Source organism: Sinocyclocheilus rhinocerous, unplaced genomic scaffold, assembly GCF_001515625.1.
Source record: "Sinocyclocheilus rhinocerous isolate Xijiao unplaced genomic scaffold, SAMN03320098_v1.1 scaffold284, whole genome shotgun sequence".
NCBI lineage: Eukaryota > Metazoa > Chordata > Actinopteri > Cypriniformes > Cyprinidae > Sinocyclocheilus > Sinocyclocheilus rhinocerous.
In genome coordinates, this window is record NW_015628031.1 from 322,746 (window position 1) to 342,071 (window position 19,326).

The window sequence follows — 19,326 nt, forward strand, 5'->3', positions numbered from 1 at the left end:
ATATTATTTATTATTATTATTATTATTACTAATATAACTTAATATGTGAATTCATAGATTAATATATAAAAATAACATTTATTATAATAATTATTAATATTATTATATTAATATAAAATTAATAATTAATAAAATTCATTTAAATGTTGCTTAAATAAAATGAAGCTTTTTAGAATATTATTTATTAGTTTTTATTATTAGAATTTATTTTAAATTACCCTTATTTTAACACATTTTTACAGCAAACTCTCAAGATACATATGTATTAATTCAATCACAAAGTATTTATATTCATCATGGTAGTATTTGTTGTGTTACCTGTAAGTTATGAGCATTGTTTTGCTAGCTGATTTTTGAAAAATATAAATAAATAAATATCACAGTACGATTATTATATTAGAATAACAAGAATCATCAGGATATAATGAGAATTCTTTACATAAATTAAAAGGGTAAATATTGGCAACAAACAAACAATAAATAAATAAGAATGAATGAATGAATGAAGATTAGAATTTTTTTAATATAACCTGGACATGTTTTTGTGAGATTCACCCAGACACTGGTATTTACAATATGAGCAAATCCTATAATAATCATTTGTAACATCTGTGTGTGTGTGTGTACCTCTCAGTTATAATGCTGGGATTTACTGTAACAAGATCAGTCTTAGATCCCACATCTTCACTGTACATATCTGAGATGGGAGGAATATTACATCTGAAAGAGATTTGGCATGTCGTTCAGCAGATGCCTCTATATATTCCCATAATGTCTAAACAAACCAACACAAACAACAGTATTTTACCGGAAGACAAAGTCAGCTGCGTCGATCTCTCGTCCACACTTGCTGTTTTTGATGATGCCGCCGTTCCCAATAACAGCACATTTCTTAAACTGGGATTTGGAATAGGGCATGTCCTGCAGTCAGAGCACAGAATACATTCAGAAACAGGACAGGAGCAACCCAAATGGGATTACAGGGATGATTGCTTGGAGATTGTTGCTTGGCAACTGTTGCAGGCATAGGGTTTCTAGGGTGTGATCACTGCAGAGGTTGCTAGGTAACGGCTGTCTTGATACTTAAGGATAAGGATGCTTGATTCATCAGGTGTCTGCACCATGTGAGAGATTCAGCTGTGTGTGTGTGTGTGTGTGTGTGTGTGTGGAGATCTCAGCATATATGCAGATGTCAATTCACCCATTTTGATTTACATTCTATTTCACTGCAGTCAAACCAATCGTATGGAATTTACTCAGGATTCCTACTGGAATTTTGTTAGAATTTGGAGTAAATCCTAACTGAATCACATAATAAGAATCTTTTGTGAATCATATGAACTAACTAATATTATTCTTCTTTGATCGAGGTTATTGTGTAGTTTTTAATTATAACTTGGTAACACTTTACTTAAAGCCTTTATGCACTATAATGTTTTTGGCCTAAAAAATAATTTGGCCTCAAACCTAGAGATTAGAATAGAATAGAATAGAATACAGGGTATTTTATTAGAATTATTAAGAAATCAACTTCTGTTATATTGGAATAATGCATTTATACTAAAAAAAGGAAATATAATATAATACAATTTAATATATAATATAAATAATATAATTTGGCCACAAATCTAAAGATAATACTATAATATAATATAATATAATATAATATAATGTAATACACATATTATGTATTATATATTTTATTATTAATAGATAGGATATTTTATTAGAATTATTCAGAAATCTACTTCTATTATATTGGATTAATGTACTTCTACTAAAAAAGGAAATATAATATAATACAATTTAATATATAATATAAATAATATAATTATAATATAATACAATTTAATATATAATATAAATAATATAATTTGGCATCAAATCTAAAGAATTAAATAAGAATCTTATGTAAATAAAATGGATTAACTAACATTTCTACAGTTCTAGAATATTATGAATTCTGTCTAGATAGAATATTATGTCATTTTTAATTAGAATTTATACAGAAATCTACTTCTACATTGGAATAATGTATTTCTACTAAAAAAGGAAATAATATAATACAACACAATTTAATATATAATATAAATAATATAATTTGGCCACAAACCTAAAGATTATTCATTTTAATATAATATAACATAATATAATATAATATAATTTGGCATCAAACCTAAAGAATCAAATAAGAATCTTATGTAAATAAAATGGATTAACTAACATTTCTACAGGTCTAGAATATTTTTAATTAGAATTTATTCAGAAATGTACTTCTATTACATTGGAATAATGTATTGCTACTAAAAAAAGGAAATATTTTAAAGGCGTTAAAGTTTAATCTAAAAGATTTTCTTTTTGATCTCCTGAATGGCCATTTTTACGGTGGCCGAGAAGTGCAAAGCAAATCACAATTCTGAAAACAAAATAACAAATTACAAACGCAAATGCAAGTCTAAAAAACAAAATAACAATTCAGAAAGCACAACAACAATTCAGAAAACATTATAACAAGTCAGAAAACACAACAGCGGTGAGTAATCCCAAACCAATGGCGCTGTCTCAAACTATACCTACCTCTTCCGGTTTGTCTGATTTGTCATTGTGTTTTCTGACTTGTTATAATGTTTTCTGAATTGTTGTTGTGCTTTCTGAATTGTTATTTTGTTTTTTAGACTTGCATTTGCGTTTGTAATTTGTTATTTTGTTTTCAGAATTGTGATTTGCTTTGCACTTCTCGGCCACCGTACATTTTATCCTCTAAACGATCCTACAACAAGGAATCTATTTAGAACATTCCAATTCGAATCAGTTCTAAATGATGATCAAAATTCCAATAGGAATCATCTTCGCAGTTTCATCTGCTCTTCCGAGCTCATGTAGTCAAAGCCAGCGCATTAAGCGTGATTTCACACTCACATCAGGGAACATTTTAAAGATCTCCGGGCTGATGTGCAAGATTCCACTCGTATCCACCTCATAACGCAGTTTGGTGCCCGAGGGAGTGTTTCTCTTAGTGGTAAACAGGAAGGAGGGGGCATTGCAGCAACGGGACAGAGACATTCTATTGGACAGGGGGAGAGATGGCATCATCGCTTCGTTACCACAAAAGAATCCTATTGGAGATGACATCATTCCTTTGTTTCAACGAAGGAATCCCATTAAGATTGTGCTGAAGTTGGGAGATAAAATAGAAAAATGGTCATGTACTCACTTGAAGTTATCGGTCTCCTCCTTGTTTTGCTCCCACTTACACACCTGCAGGTTCCTCCATCGCTCGAACAGCTCTGATGTCTTCACCCTAACACACACGCACACATAAAGTCAATTAAATAAGAGAAAAACAGCAGCAGTCCCAGCTACAAGTAGCTTTCCTTATGAAACGCCATGGAGTGGAAAGGAGAGGGTGCTCTTGCTCAAATATTGTATTTCTTTAAATAGATGCTCTTTTCACAGGGTTTGTCCTTCGAGACGAGACATTCATCAGGAAATGTGACTCCCGCTGGAACGCTCGCTCTGTATGGACACGGACAGACATCCGAGAGAGAAACTTACATGGTCAGTACTTTCACATCTGTGATTTCTTGCCGTAGCTCCTTGCAGGAAGTGGAGTTGAACTCTAAAGAGCCTTCGGAGTGTTCCAGATACCTGCCAGAACACAGAGTCAGACACGTGTCCTCTGAACACACGCGCACCGCACACACACTGCAGGAGCAACCTGAGATGAGCTTCCAGCATGGAGAACCTAACTGAAGATCCTCAACGCTCTCGTCTCTGCAGTCTGGTCAAACAATCCTGAAGAAACACCAGTGGATTTCTGTCACAACTCGGAACCAAACCTAATAGAATCAAACATGAATCCGCTAAGACTCAGTTAAGATATTTTCTTTAATTGCCACTGATAGCCTATGGGCAGTGTGTTGCGTTTCGAACGTCCCGAGTTCAAATCCCGGCTCGAGGACTTTTCCCGGTCCCATCCCCCTCTCCCTCTCTCTCTCCACTTCGCTTCTTGTCTCCTCTACACGGTCCTATCGTAATAAAGGCAAAAAATGGCAAAATAAATCTTTTTTTAAAAAGAAGATATTTTCTTTATTTATATTGCATGTACATTCTATATTAGAGTCCGCTCATTGTCAGTGTTTATGATATTCCTGGTACTTCTGCTGTAATGACAAAGCTGCTTAATAAAAACTTTTGTTGTTGTTGTTGTTTTTTGTTATTAAATACTTAAATATTTAGCCAATATACATTTTACAATTATATTTATTATAATATTTAATGAAAATAATTACACATTTTTGTAGCTGCAGAAGTAACTCTCAGTTTCAATAACTGAATGTTCTTCAGGGTTTATACTTGTTTTATTACCAATGAATTTACATGATTTTTGTAGTAATTTTAGTCATTTCTGATTACAGATTTTAAGAAATATTTGTATTTATATTTATCAAATATTTTGGCGCTTAAAAAATAAATAAATATATACTGTATATATATCTGTACAAAACATTTATTTTTAATTTATTTATTATTAAAAATTTATCTTTTTTTTTGTTGTTTTGTGATTTTTGAGATTGGTTTTTAAATATTATATATATTTTTGAATTATATAAATACTAACAAATTGCAATTTCAACCTAAAAAACTTTTTTTGATCTCAACATAACTAACTAAAAAACAAACAAACAAAAACATGGGCCTATTTCTTGTTTTTAAAAAATTATTCATTTATTTTTAACATTTATTAATTTGTAATGTCGAAAAATCACACTTTTAATACTCACTCATATATTCAGGTTTTCCAAGATTGTGCATGGAGAGTGTGGTTCTTACATAAAAATTGTAGAAGGAATGAATTAAAATAAGCCTTCATTTTTCGCTTATTTTAAAGCAGTGGTTTTCCAGTCCTGGGGGCCCCTGCTCTGCACATATTTAACACACCTGATGGAGATCATCAGCTCGTTAGGAAAGCGATCCATGAACTGAACTAACGAGCTGATGATCTCAATCAGGTGTGTTAAATAAGGGAGCCATGCAGAATGTGTGGAGCAGGGGGCCCCCAGGACTGGAATTGAGAACCACAATAATTGTAAGTATTTTTGTGGCCCCTATGACACAGTGCTTAGGCCACCAGATTAAGAATCACTGGTTTGAAGCATAAACAGGCCTATTTGTGCCATGCGTAGTGTACTAAAACTCACTGAAAATGCACTATTTAGCATTTCAATCTTTTATGAAGCAACAGTGAACTACTCACTGTTCGACTCTCGTGAGCAGAAATGCTTACGCTCTCTATAGTGCGCTGTGAAACAGGATTCTTGTTTGATCCCATTTGCATTGGTTCCAGATTATAATAGGAATGCCACTTGAGGATTGTTGACAAGCTGCTCTGAAGACTCGCTCCTTCTGTTACGCAAGACACAATCAGCTTAAAACTGTCTTTTCTGATGCTCTGAGGAGAAATATAAAAGAAATAACAAATTCACCACTATGAAGAGAAGGCAGCAGGCTTTGAATGGATGAAATGTGAATCCTCACCTTGGTTGTGAAACAGAAATACAGAAAATATGCATTAAAAACATGGATTAAACGAATGAACTGTAAACTATGAGCAAGTAGACTGCATCAGGAAGTGTTTTTCTCATTATATGTCTCTGTTTGCCATTTTCAGTCTTGCCTCAGGCACGGCATTTATGAAAACATACTCAGAGATTCATGTTTCCATTTTAATGGGCTTTAAATGGACTTTAATGGTGGATGGCTTGCTACTGTAAATGAAATCAGAGCCAAAATGGCTGCTAACAGCCTTCACAGAGCCAAAGACCTCCCATCTATCTATTTACTATCATGCTAATGGGTGCTATTATGCCAGACTTAAATGGATTATTTTATGTAAAAGGAATTTGATGAAAAAGGCTACAAACATTACACCCTTTTTTTCAATGTTCTTCTTTGTTAAATAATAACATGATTTAAATTATGCTTTCCATCCTAAAAGCTTTGTACAGTAACAAAATCTTTCTTAACTGTTACTGTCTTAAGATCACGTCTTAGCGGTTGTATCTTGGCATTAGCCAGGCATGTGATCAGCTAAGAACAAAAAAGAAGGGAAACATGCCTCACATTCAATATGAAAATTAATTATTATTATTCGAAAAATATTTTAATTATTTAAATGTATTATTATTGTAATATATTACTATTTCAATAATACTATTGGACTGTAAATAAAAAAACTGATGATGTAATAATATAAAAATATGATATTTTTACAAATAAAAATATCATAATTCTTAATAATATAACATTTCTTATTTTTCTTATCATATTATTCATGATTATTCATTTATTCATTTTTTTGAAAATTATTCATTTTATTATTTACATTTATTATTATTTAAATGCTAATATTATATTATTATTTGATAATATAACTATTATTATTATTCAAAAATATTTTATTTTATTATTTATGTTATTATTTTATTATTATTTTCTTAACTACTATTTATTATTATTATTAATAATCATTATTTTTATTCAAAACTATTATTATTATATTATGTTATTATTATTATAATGTTATTATTTGATACTATGTCATACTATTGATACTATTGCAATAATACTGCATGTACTGTAAAATAAAGGGCTAAGTATTTAATAATAACAATAATAATAATAATATAACATAATAATTATAATAATATCGTTATAATAAATTATTATTATTATTCCGATTTTTTCATTCCATTATTATTTTATATATATATTTTATTCTTCTTGTTATTTTATAATAATAATAATAATAATAATAATAATACAACATTTTTTATTTGTATTATTTAAATTATTGCAATAATATATTTGTAAAAAAAACTGAGTATTTAATAATAATAATAATAATAAATAAGATGCTGTTTAGTGGTTTTGGAGCAAAACCATTAACTTCACCCAACTTATGAAAGGTAAATGTGAGCTAATTAATTAAAATAATGGTTTGTAATGAAGAGCAATGACAAAAAAGAAAGAAACAAAGTGAAGGAGCATGAAAAACTAGGCAGAAGAAAAAAAGTGAAACACATTTAGCGATTCCATACATCTCTGACTGAAGTGACGTCATGACATGCGACTGTGCTGTAGCCTGAAGAGGTGCACACTGGGTAATCATGGGCGCTCTTTGATCATTTAGATGAAAAGAAAACCGAAAAGACAAAAAAAATAAATCTTTCAGGTCAAAGAGAGGCGGTACAATGTACAAGCGGGAATCCAGTCACATGACACACACACACACACACATACTTCACTACACAAACCGTTTGCGTGCACACACACACACACACACACACACACACACACACACTCAAGTGTGCTCATGACACACACAGGTGAGGTGTGGAGGGGTTTCAGAAATGCATGATGGGACACAGAAACAGGGGCCCATGACATCCAGAGGAACACAAGGGAGGACTCCCAACCTCAGGGAGCGGGGAAGGGGGTGATGGGGTCAAAGGTCAAAGGTCGAGGGCGGATGGAGGGTTGCAGACAACATGCACAAACGGAGCGGCGGTGCACCGAGCACTGAGCATGAGCAGTAGGACCCTCTCAGACCGGATGGAAAAGACGAAGAGACATCCTCAAGGGGGAACGTAAGGTTGGCAAGGAGGTGAACTGGAGATGCCATCAGTGTGGCCTACCTTTTCTTTTCTTTTTTTTTCTTCTGAATATCAGCTAGGCAGGGCGTGAAAACTACGGAGCTCTGAGCCTCAGAACGCTGAAAATTCTGACGGACACATCTGTCAAGATGCATACAAGTGGATTAGGTTTAGAGTTCAATGACCCTTCAGTTCCTGTCCCAGTACTGACAACCACAAAAGAGCACAAGAGCAGGGCTCCCCAAATGTAAAAATCCCATTCGTTTCCTCCATAGAAAAAAAGCATTTAAATATAAATGATATAGATAATATATTATTATTTCATAACATATTAATATATGAATGTTTAATTATTTCATAAATATAAAGTTTAGTAAATATAACGTTTTGTGTGCGTATCAACATTAAATATTATATAAACAATAATATTATATTATTTGCATCGGGAATCATTTAATAAATATAATTTTTACATATTTTAATGTACTTTGAAATTCGAATATATAGTACTTTCTACCTCAAATCAATAGTTTACATTTAAATTTTACAGTATCAATTTGTTTACATTGTACCATAATCTGATTCAACTACATAATTTGCGATGCTTTATTATGGGATAAACAGTTCATTCTCATTTGTGGCTTTGTTTAAAACAGAATACGAACACTAACCCTAATCATACTATTCCGGCATACATATAATGTGCAATTTAAATGCAGATTACATCAATAACAATATATTATTATTTGTTTAATATTTCATGTTTAATAAATATCCTTTTTACATATTTTAATGTTGCAATAAACTTCAAGTATACAATGTAACATGTACAAGTAACAATGCAATTAAAATGTAAATTATATTAATATTATATTATTTTTAATCATAATGTATAGTAAATATAATGTTTATATATTTTAATGCTGCAATAAACTTCAAATATATAGAATTTTCTTATACTTATATGCTTATAACGTACCATAATCTGATTCATTTGTAATTTGCGATGCTTTATAGAGCAAGTAGTCCATTTCCAATTAAGTTCAGTGGCTTTGTTCAGAAAAGCATACTAATCTTACTATTTCGACATGCATATAACATGCCCTGCCTATACAATAAAGCAAACAGCATGGGAAAATGTCATAAAATTTGATCAAAATGCAAAATAACCACAATATTTTCCTACACGATTGAATGCCGCTTTCTAAATTGAACATGCAATGCAGCAATATCAAATTTAGTGGCAAACTCTAGAAACGAAAAAATATCTGCCAGTGTTAGAAAAATAAACTGAACTCAAAGAGAGAACTATATTATTTTTCGTATATTATCGTAGATATTTCAATATTATTTGTTCTTGTTTTAAGCATAACCTCCCCATCGTACATCTCAAGTAAATGTATCTTGATTTAAGAATGCTTAGATATTTGTACTGGAAAACAAGACAAACATATCATTTTTTTGCAGTGCATGACATACAAATGATTTCACTTACTACTTTTCACAAAAAATTGCTAGTATGCAGCATATATTGTACAGTATGCAGTAAGCTCGTATTCCATTGTGAACAAAACCACACACTTATACCTTTTTTCTCATAACTTGTTTCAAAACTTTTTGTTTCAAATCAAAGTTTCATTTCAAATCGGGTGGTTTTGGAGAAAACGAATGGGAAAAATACGTCCTGAAGCGATCATTGCTGTGTGGAAATCTACAAGTGAAACTCTAATCAGTCCTGGTCCTCTGATTGGCTCTGATAAATTGTAGTTGCCACAGCTGCTTATTTCTGCTCGTCTGATTGGCTGATGGGATTGGATGTGTCTCCAGTCCAGACATGCATGCGGTTGATCATTGTCTATGTGGCATTCTCTCTCACTGTCTCTCTAGAGTGTTGGTGGTGTTGTTGAGAGGTTGCTGTGCTGGTTTGTACCTTTTCCTCCCATTTCTGGCCGGCTTCATCCCTCCGTCATCGGGGAAACTAATGAGCCCGCTCCAGTTGCCCACCTCCAATCCTTTGAGGCGGGAAAACTGTTGCCCACTAGTGAGAAAATGAGGCAGGTCGTTTAAGGTTTCATGTATTCATTCAAGGCAGCAGAAAATGTCAAACACACACAGATTTGTAAGAGGTTTTCATTGGTTTGGCTTAATCAAAGAATGTAAAAATTGGTGTATGATGTCAGGAGTGCCATTGATAATCTTCAGTGAAAAAGTGACATGATAAAGAAGCAATCCAGAACAGCTGCAGTTCACATGTGCAGTAAAGTGGTGCCAAAGTTTTTAGATACTTCAAAATATCTATCATTGCATTAGATGACAAAAATATCAAACCAAGTGGAATCTGCAACCAAATGCTGCACAAGCTTTTCTCACAACATTTTTTTCTGAGTCATTTTGGCTGTAAATTAGTCAAGTGTGCTTGCCCTTTCTTCCCTTAAATTGAAGGTCACTTGGTTTGTCATTTTGTTATCTAATGCAAAGACACTCATACATTTGGAAGTGTAACAAACCTTTGAAAAAACAAGTGTTGATACACATAATGTACACATTTTAGATCTTTCCTCTGTAAAAATGTCAAAATAAATTATGAAAAACAATGAATAATTTTATCGGAGGAGGATTTCGAAAGTGATGACTACAACACTACCATTAACATTTTTAAGATTTTCTCTTCTGCTGACCAAGGATGCATTTATTCGCTCAAAAATACACATTTCTGATTATTATCAATGTTGAAAACAGTTGAGCTGCTTCATATTTTTTGAAAAAGCTGATTTTTTCAAGATACCTTGATTAATAGAGAAAAAAAAAACAGCATTTATTTGAAATACAAATCTTTTATAACATTATAAATGATTTTACTGTCAATTTTGATCCATTTAATCCATCCTTGCAGAATAAATGTATTTTACTGGCCTCAAACATTTGAACACTAGTCTATATAATATTTAAAACTGAGTACAGATGTTGAACATGGTCTTATTTTGCATATTTCTGGATAGTAATCTCACTGGTGCTTGTTTTGTCTTCAGTGCTTTATGGATTAAAACACTGGCAAAATATATTTAAAAAAAAGGGGGGGATTGCAATAATCCTGACTATTTACAGGCGTTTTGGGAGATAAGACATTGACGTCTTAAAACATATTGTAAAATCATAATAAAAAGTGAATATGTAACTAGGATTAAAGGGGTCCTATTATGCTCTTTTACTCTCATCTGCTGACCAAGGATGCATTTATTCGCTCAAAAATACACATTTCTGATTATTATCAATGTTGAAAACAGTTGAGGTGCTTCATATTTTTTGAAAAAGCTGATTTTTTCAAGATACCTTGATTAATAGAGAAAAAAAAAACAGCATTTATTTGAAATATAAATCTTTTATAACATTATAAATGATTTTACTGTCAATTTTGATCAATTTAATCCATCCTTGCAGAATAAATTTATTTTACTGGCCTCAAACGTTTGAACACTAGTCTATATAATATTTAAAACTGAGTACAGATGTTGAACATGGTCTTATTTTGCATATTTCTGGATAGTAATCTCACTGGTGCTTGTTTTGTCTTCAGTGCTTTATGGATTAAAACACTGGCAAAATATATTTAAAAAAAGGGGGGGGATTGCAATAATCCTGACTATTTACAGGCGTTTTGGGAGATAAGACATTGACGTCTTAAAACATATTGTAAAATCATAATAAAAAGTGAATATGTAACTAGGATTAAAGGGGTCCTATTATGCTCTTTTACAAAGTCTTGATTTTGTTTTGGGGGTGTACTACATTAGTGTATGTATTACAACAACATTTACCAATTTTACTAAACCGATGTCAGTTAGTTTCAGAATTTTGTTGGAAAAAAGCATGCAAAATTGTTTCGAGACATGGACTAAACCTCAGAAAACTTTGATTTCATGTGGTCTTTTTTTTAAATCTGCTGTCCTAAACCAGTTCTAGTCCCTGTAGTACATGCGCAGCCATTTTCTACGTGTCTTTAAAAGCATCAATTTAATGTGGACATCAGCACTTCGACGAGAAACGCAAACTCAGCTGCCAATGGGAAGAGGAGAGAGAAGGTGCATATGAAGGACAGATGTGTTTCTGCAGTCCAGTAGATAATGAAGAGGTCACAGCTGAAGAAGTAGCTAAATGTCAATACTTTTTCTGCATGGCACAGCCACTTAGCCAATCAATATCTCCAGGACAAAGAGGAAATTTCAAGCCTGGCACAAGACTGCAGATGCCGATCCTCAATCTAGCACCAGTGTAATCGGAGCTAGGAGGAAAATGTAATAAAATAACCTTGTTGTGTTTGATTCATATGCACAAACGTCTATATGCAGCAATCACCTCTTGTCCTGGCCAGTTCGGTGCGATTTTATTTTTAGTTGTAACTCCGCGCCAACCTGACAGCTTTAAGACTTCTTGCAATGACATTAGAAGGCCAATTCCAGCATAAAGTGTTTTTAATAATTCTAAGTTGTAATTTCACCTGGCAGGAGCGTTTAAGAGGACGTTTTATTCAGTTCTGTGGATGCATTATTAATGCACACATTTGTCATTACGTTTTCTACATTTGTCTACATTAATTTGGAGTTTCAATGTGAAATTATGACAATATAAATATGTGATTAATCATGATTAATTACAGAAAAATGTGTGCTTAATTAATTATTTTTGAATTGATTGTCAGACAGCAATCTTTTATAGATCTTGGTGTTGGTAATATTAGTTCATTTTACTGCTGAATATGCATTTCAATTGAATTTCTAATTTTATAGCCCCCCCCAGAAAGAGATCGGGACGGCCCTCACCCTCTTGGTCCCCTTCAAATTTTCAGTTCGATAATCCAGCCCTCAAATAAAGCTAGTTGACTAGCCCTGTTGTAAAGTAAATACAGTTTTGATCTGAATATATGTAAAGCATGGTGGCAAGATTCACTGGATGTTGTGGTTCCCTGCTGAAGAAGTTCTAATGGTTTCCACAAAAAATACCATTAAAAACATTACTAACCACTAACTTCTAACCATTAAACCATTATCTTTGTTGTGGCCATCCCATTAGAATTTAGTGGTTTTAACATGCCACCAATAGGCAAACAATTACCAGTAGAAACCCACAGGGACCATTACAGTTTCCATTCAAACCAATACAATTCCCATTATAGACATTATAACCATTACAAATTCTATGAGGGTTGCTATTGTTTTTTCTTCAGTAGGGTTGATTTTCAAGGCATTTCTATGCAGCTGCTAAGGTGTTTTGAATATTTTCACTATATATTTTCAACTACAATACCCCTTGATATGGCTTAAAAGTTAAAAGTTGACACCCTCTCCAAGTTAGTGGGATTTGGGAGTGTTTTTATTATTTGCCAAGGTTTGAGATTTGTTCAAATCCTTAACCAGAAATATAGCCACTACCATTTGGCCACTTATCAATAGTAAATAGCATTTGCCTTGGCAAACAAAATATATATGGCATAACCCAGATAACTTGGTCTTGGGAGATAAATGTTTCATATTCAGACTGTTGCTTGGTTTTGAGTTAATTTGATTGGATTTGAGTTCATTTTCATAATGGTTTCTTAGAAAATCTGATCTTAGTTTTTCATTCGCTGTTCTGAAACACTAATACACGAGATGTAGGGTTTTTTGACAGAAGAAAATCTGAGAAGCAGAAGACTCAAAAGTCTCCATTTGGTCTCCGTTTACTCTCATTGCTGGGTTTGAAGCTGCAGTTAAAGCCAAAAGCACTCACCCACCCCTACACTTGCTTCTCTCCACTTCAGCAGAATAGATACGGGGTACAGAACAGCATTCATGCAATCCGCAGCCGTCAGCCTCTGATGTCATGAATCCTGAGTGTGTGTGAGACGCAAGAGGGGGGTTCAGGTGGGAGTGTGAGAATGCTCTATGCTCTAATTCAGCATATGGGCATCTGCTGGGACGCAGGAACCATAATGCACTGCGGGGCGCTCCTTACGAGAGACGCCATTTTACATAGACAAACACACACACGCACTCTCAAACACCCTCGCAATGCTGAGCCATCTCACTCTGCTTACCTCCGTTCCCGAAAACAACAAACTAAAATGATTCACCTTCCGGGACTTATTCTCGGTAGGTATGATGTCATTTTGATGCAAGTGGCCGCAAAAAAGGCATGAAATCTGGGTCTTACGAAACACCACCATGATTTAAAAAAATGCATAATTCATTTCTAGTGCTTGAATCTAGGCTATGTGCTCATGCCAAAAAACAAAAAAAAACAGAGGCTACATCACAGTCTTCCAGTTTATCTTCAAAGCGACGCAATTGCTTATAATAAGGTTCTGCAATATATGACTTTTTGCTGTCACACAGGTTTACGCAAGATGTATGAGCTGTTTAAAGGGCAGAAGGTAAAAAACAAACCAAGACGTGAAAAATAAACACAGAGGAAGAAGAAAAACAGACTTAAGCATCTCGCTGCATAGACAGTCATTCAGGGGACTGTGTATGGCATGATTTAATGGAGCTCAAGTTTAAAAGAGATTTTGGAGCAATGTGGGTGCAATATGACTAAGATTAATTACTGAAGGCTATTTTGCTTTATTATCCACATACCCTCATAGAATATGGATTTTTTTTTCATTATGCACCATTTAATAAAATAATCACCTTACCTTTTAATATAGTTCTTGCCATAGAGGATTTGCTGAAATAAGGTGACCAGTCCAAAAGCACATATGAAAATAAAACACAGGGATCTGTTTCCCAACAGATCTCTACTAGCTGTCGGATCTGAGTAGCCCATCCTTCAGAAGAGAAACCCCACGGTCGCGTTTGCCCTACAGAAGACGCATTGAGTCACACCCGCGCGTGTTTACCGTCTTCACCGATGCGCGCTCAGGCTCCATAGCAGCTGCTTTTCGCCTCAGTATCGCTGTTGAGCAACCTGTCAGATATAGCGAAGCTACAGCTGCCCATTGAGGTCTATCGTCTATATGTGGACGTGTAGTAAATCTGGCATAACCTGCATCACGCGACGCTCCTGCAGAATGCGGTGACGCACTCCACTCCCTCTCATCAGCACCAATGAGGCAGCGAGGCACTGCAGACTCTGCTGTCAAACCCTTCATGAAACCAGAGAAAACGTGATGCGGCGGAAATGACTGCAATTACACGAGGACGAATTGGGGCTTTGCAGTGAGACATAGCTAAAACGCATTTATGATAACTTGATATTAAAAGAATGCCGTAAACATTAACTAGGCTAAATAAAATAATATTAACGGGTGACACTTTACAATAAGGTAGCTACTGTATTAGCCTAACTAAAATTATCCATCAATGAGCAATACGTATGTTACAGTATAGGCTATTTATTAATCTTTGTTAACGTTCATTAACTGTTCATTATTAATGTTAACTCACATCAATTAAATAGGCTAATGTCTACCTTTCGATTTTAATAATGTTAATAAATGTTGAAATGAACTATATTAATAAATGCTTTAGAAGTACTTTTCATTGTTACTTCATGTTAACTAATATTAAATAATATGTCCTTATTGTAAAGTGTTAAATAATAAATGTGACCCTGGACCACAAAACCAGTCATAAGGGTCAATTTTTCGAAATTGAGATTTATACATCATCTGAAAGCTGAATAAATAAGCTTTCGTCCACATTTCCCATAATAATAATAATAATAATTATTATTATTATTATTATTTTATTGTTGTTGTTGTTATTAAGAGGAACTATTTAAATAAAATATAATCAAAAAACTTCTGAATGCCCTTTTCAAGTATGTACATTCACTGTAAAGTAGGCTCACCATTCATTTCATTAATTTAATTTTATTCATCCATATTTTTTACTTCCAAAACCCATAATTTTACAATGTTTTTTTCCAATAAAATGGCACATCTAATACTATATACTTTTTCACAATATAGTAATATAGTATAGAAAACCCTAGAAAGATTTAGAACGTTTTTACTGTGCATTTTTGATTGCTATACTGTAGCATTCTTTTTCTGTTAAAATGATTTGCATGTTATAATATAATAATATTGTCTTGATTTAGTAAATAATACGCTGTAAACATATTATGTTTTCAACCCTGTTATGCTGTAACTCATCCCCCTTTTAAATGAATGCTTTGATCTTTCACATCAAATTTAAGGGAATTACATCATATTATAGCTATAACAAGGGTCAAAGACTTGAAATGCATGGGAAAGAATAGCTTTGCCATTCAGTGATATCAGAGGCTTGTGGCAGCCTAATGAAGGTCATTTCAAATTGTTTTTGTTTTTTTTGTCTCAGGGACGACTTGAGTCCAGACGTTTTTGGCAACTCTGTAATTTATGTTTATGGTTGCCGTCGGTGGCTGTGAGCCCTAGCAAAGACCGTTTGGAAAAGACAAATCAATAAAACTTGCTGGCTTTGTTCCCACAAGAATAAACACACACACACACACACAATCAAATATTACTGGACTTTCCACTGATTTCTGTTTTTATATAGGCTAAGGCTAATACGCCTACTACACTAAATCCTCCCTCTAAACCTAACCTCTACATATACAATGCTCAGTTAAACTAGCATACAGTTGTTTAGGATAGCCTATAGATGTAAAAACACATTTCCTTAAGAAGAAATGTGTATGTTTTCACTGTGTAAATATACAGTGGGTACGGAAAGTATTCAGACCCCCTTAAATTTTTCACTCTTTGTTATTATCACAGATCTACATGCCATTTCTGTAATTAATAAAAACTTTCTGTGACCAGAACAGGGATTTTTTAGATAAAAAATACGTTTGATCTTTCTTACAATTAAAATAATTGGTGTATGTTCATTTGTTGTCGTTGTGAATGAAGAACTCCGCAGTGTAACAGTAGGGGGACGTATTTAGGTGTTGCACCGAAAGCGCGCCGGTGGTGTTTTAACGGTACACCAGCGTCTCTTCCGGTCTCTTTCGAATCAGCTCTGAGGAAAGATGGTGAGTTTCGCAGCGCCTTGCCGTCAAAATCCTCTAACATCTGATTCATGGCTTGTTTTTAAGCACTGTACCATTAAAAATATCACAAGCATATATATTTAAGGCTCAATATCATCCATGATGTCTGTGATTCCTCGATGGTGAGAGGTTATAGATGATATTTTTTTATCGGTTAGCATGTTGCTTAGCCTTTCGGACAGTTCTAACGAGCTCGAGAAATATACCGGTTAGCTCTAAACTATCTCCAGTGTTCATTTCGATTAATCTTAAATACGTAGTTTTGGATGTCAATATGTCTGCGGCTGTTTAAATGTGTAAATGAAACTGTCAGACCAGCGTTACGAAGCGAGTTCTGTTTATTGGAGACTTTAGTGGCATGAGTTTAGGTGGTTAACCTTTCTGCAAACATGCTGAGCTGTGGGTCCGAGTCTATTAAGCTGCCTTTCTAGACAGTATTTTTGTGCATTATAATCTCACTGCCAATTTAGCTTCAATTTAGCTTTCCTTCCTAAACAGGTTTGTTTGGAAGTCATGGTCTTTAGTTACCTTTTATCATTATTGTGTCTAAACACACTTATTGAGCATCATAGTCTAAACTCATTTATCTACCTTCATCTAACCTAGCTGGCTACCTAGTTAGACAGCATATTGAGGGTCATCTCAGAATGTAGTCAGCTGTCATCATAGTGAGCTGCCTACATAAACTTTATTTATAGGCATAATAGTGTCCCAACCAAGCAAGCTGCACATGAAAGAATGCTATCTAGGTAGGCAGCTTGCTATGTTTTGAGACAGCTGTCATATGAAAAGGAGCATTTAAGATGCAAGCAGTAATGTGAATTGATGAATTTCTTGTTTTTCAGACGAAGGGTACGTCATCTTTCGGTAAGCGTCATAATAAGACGCACACTCTGTGCCGCCGCTGTGGATCCAAGGCGTATCACCTGCAGAAGTCCACCTGCGGAAAGTGTGGCTACCCTGCCAAGCGCAAGAGAAAGTGTAAGTGTCTTGATTTGTCTGTGAACTATCACAGTTCAATATTTGGTTGTTTTGCATTGATTTTGATTCAAGTAGCTTTATTGACACGCTTCAAGCGGGAGCGTAGGTAATATGAAAGAATTAGCTCACCCAGAAATGGAAAAATATTGAAAAACCCTCAGGCCATTCAAGATGTAGATGAGTTTTTGTTCATGGGATCAGATTTGGAGAAATGTTGCATTACATCACTTGCTCACCAATAGATCGTCTGCTGTGAATGGGTGCCTTCAGAATGAGAGTCCAAACAGCTGATAAAAACATCACAATAATCCACACCACTCCAGTCCATCAGTTAACATCTTGTGAAGTGAAAAGCTGTGCGTTTGTAAGAAACAAATCAATCATTAAGACTTCAAGTCCTCTATCCATAATACTGCTTTCTCCAGTGAAAAGTCGTCTCTTCTGAATAGGGAGAGAAATATGCACAGATCAAGCGCCGCTTATAAGCGAAAACAGTTCAAAACATTTTCATTTGAAGCTTTGTGGATTATGGACTCCTTGACCAGTCGCAATGGTTTAAAATTAAAACACCTTCTTTTTTTTTTAAAGCAAATTTTCATTTTTGGGTGAACTATTCCTTGAGAGAGAACTGCAAAAACGCATGTGTTCTGTCTGGCGTTTCAAAGCTTACCAGTGATGTCCAAAAATAAATGTCTGAACAAATGACTGTCCAGTGATAACCGGTTTGAACGGAGGTAAGCCGGAGATGTTTATGGACTGCTGGAGGAATGCATGTTATTTTCATGCGTTTGAAATATAATTGTATTTGTTTGTAGACAACTGGAGCGTTAAGGCCAAGAGGCGCAGCACCACAGGAACCGGCCGCATGAGACACCTGAAGGTTGTGTTCCGCAGGTTCAGGTGAGTAAATGTAGTGAATTTTCATGCTTTTAAGGTTGTTTTTCTTTTTCATACTTTAATCTTTTGGTTTAATGTTTTCTTGAAGCATTTTTGAACTGTTGTGTGTTTTGCCTGGCATCTTTTTTTTTTTTTTTTTTCAGATTCCTGCCTCATGTAATTTATAATTAAAAATTTTTTCCTTTGCATATTATCCTGCATTAATACAGTGAAAGTTCAAAGCTGGGTACAGGGATTGGGGTTTGATGCCGAAACATTTGACTGACAATGATAGAAACGTCCCTGTTGATCCTGAGATTTGTTGTTTGCCTAAAACCTGAGTGGCTGTACTCTGGTTAAATTTAGCATTTGTACAGTGGTTTACCAATGATGTTCAAAAATAAATGTCTGAACAAATGACTGTCCAGTGATAATGATTTTGTACTGAGGTAAGCCTGACCTGTACATTTAGATGGGTGTCTTTTAGGGTCTGTTTTCTGTTCCGTTTTTGTGCAAACCAGTTGGGTTTTGAAACTGTTAAGAGGGAATTGATCGATAGATTTGAGACCCATGCTGTCATGGTATGGGCTTGTGAATTATCTTTAGCACTGTCTGTGACATCCTGTGGTGCTGTTGACTCAAGTATGTTTTTTGTGTATTTCAGAAATGGGTTCCGTGAGGGAACCGTGCCCAAGCCCCGTCGGGCAGCAGTGGCTGCGTCCAGCTCCTCATAAACTGTTTTCAATAAAAAGTGGTGTTTGAAATGTCTGTCTGAATGAATCTTTTTGTCTCACAA

The 19,326-nt window shown here is 34.2% G+C and overlaps 2 protein-coding genes across 4 annotated transcripts in view; one reads left to right on the plus strand and one right to left on the minus strand.

Annotated features, from left to right (window-relative positions):
* LOC107737155 (alpha-2,8-sialyltransferase 8E-like) overlaps positions 1–14,783 on the minus strand; it is a 16,080-nt gene extending 1,297 nt beyond the window's left edge. Inside the window, exons 1-8 of one of the 3 annotated variants that reach the window (XM_016548594.1) lie at positions 14,326–14,783; positions 9,586–9,693; positions 7,698–7,796; positions 3,556–3,648; positions 3,215–3,301; positions 2,920–3,064; positions 809–921; positions 628–720 (exon numbers count right to left, since the gene is read on the minus strand). In XM_016548594.1, the coding sequence (XP_016404080.1) occupies positions 628–720; positions 809–921; positions 2,920–3,064; positions 3,215–3,301; positions 3,556–3,648; positions 7,698–7,796; positions 9,586–9,693; positions 14,326–14,456 (869 nt within the window). In that variant the 5' untranslated portion in view covers positions 14,457–14,783. The remainder of the gene's footprint in view (positions 1–627; positions 721–808; positions 922–2,919; positions 3,065–3,214; positions 3,302–3,555; positions 3,649–7,697; positions 7,797–9,585; positions 9,694–14,325) is intronic. The other 2 variants (XM_016548592.1, XM_016548593.1) reach the window with 2 other exon arrangements.
* A 1,774-nt stretch (positions 14,784–16,557) lies between these two features.
* LOC107737157 (60S ribosomal protein L37-like) lies at positions 16,558–19,298 on the plus strand. The gene is made up of 4 exons (XM_016548596.1): positions 16,558–16,655; positions 17,519–17,654; positions 18,470–18,554; positions 19,195–19,298. The coding sequence occupies exons 1-4, from the start codon at positions 16,653–16,655 to the stop codon at positions 19,262–19,264; spliced, it is 294 nt and encodes a 97-aa protein (XP_016404082.1). The 5' UTR covers positions 16,558–16,652; the 3' UTR covers positions 19,265–19,298.
* The last annotated feature ends 28 nt before the right edge of the window (positions 19,299–19,326 follow it).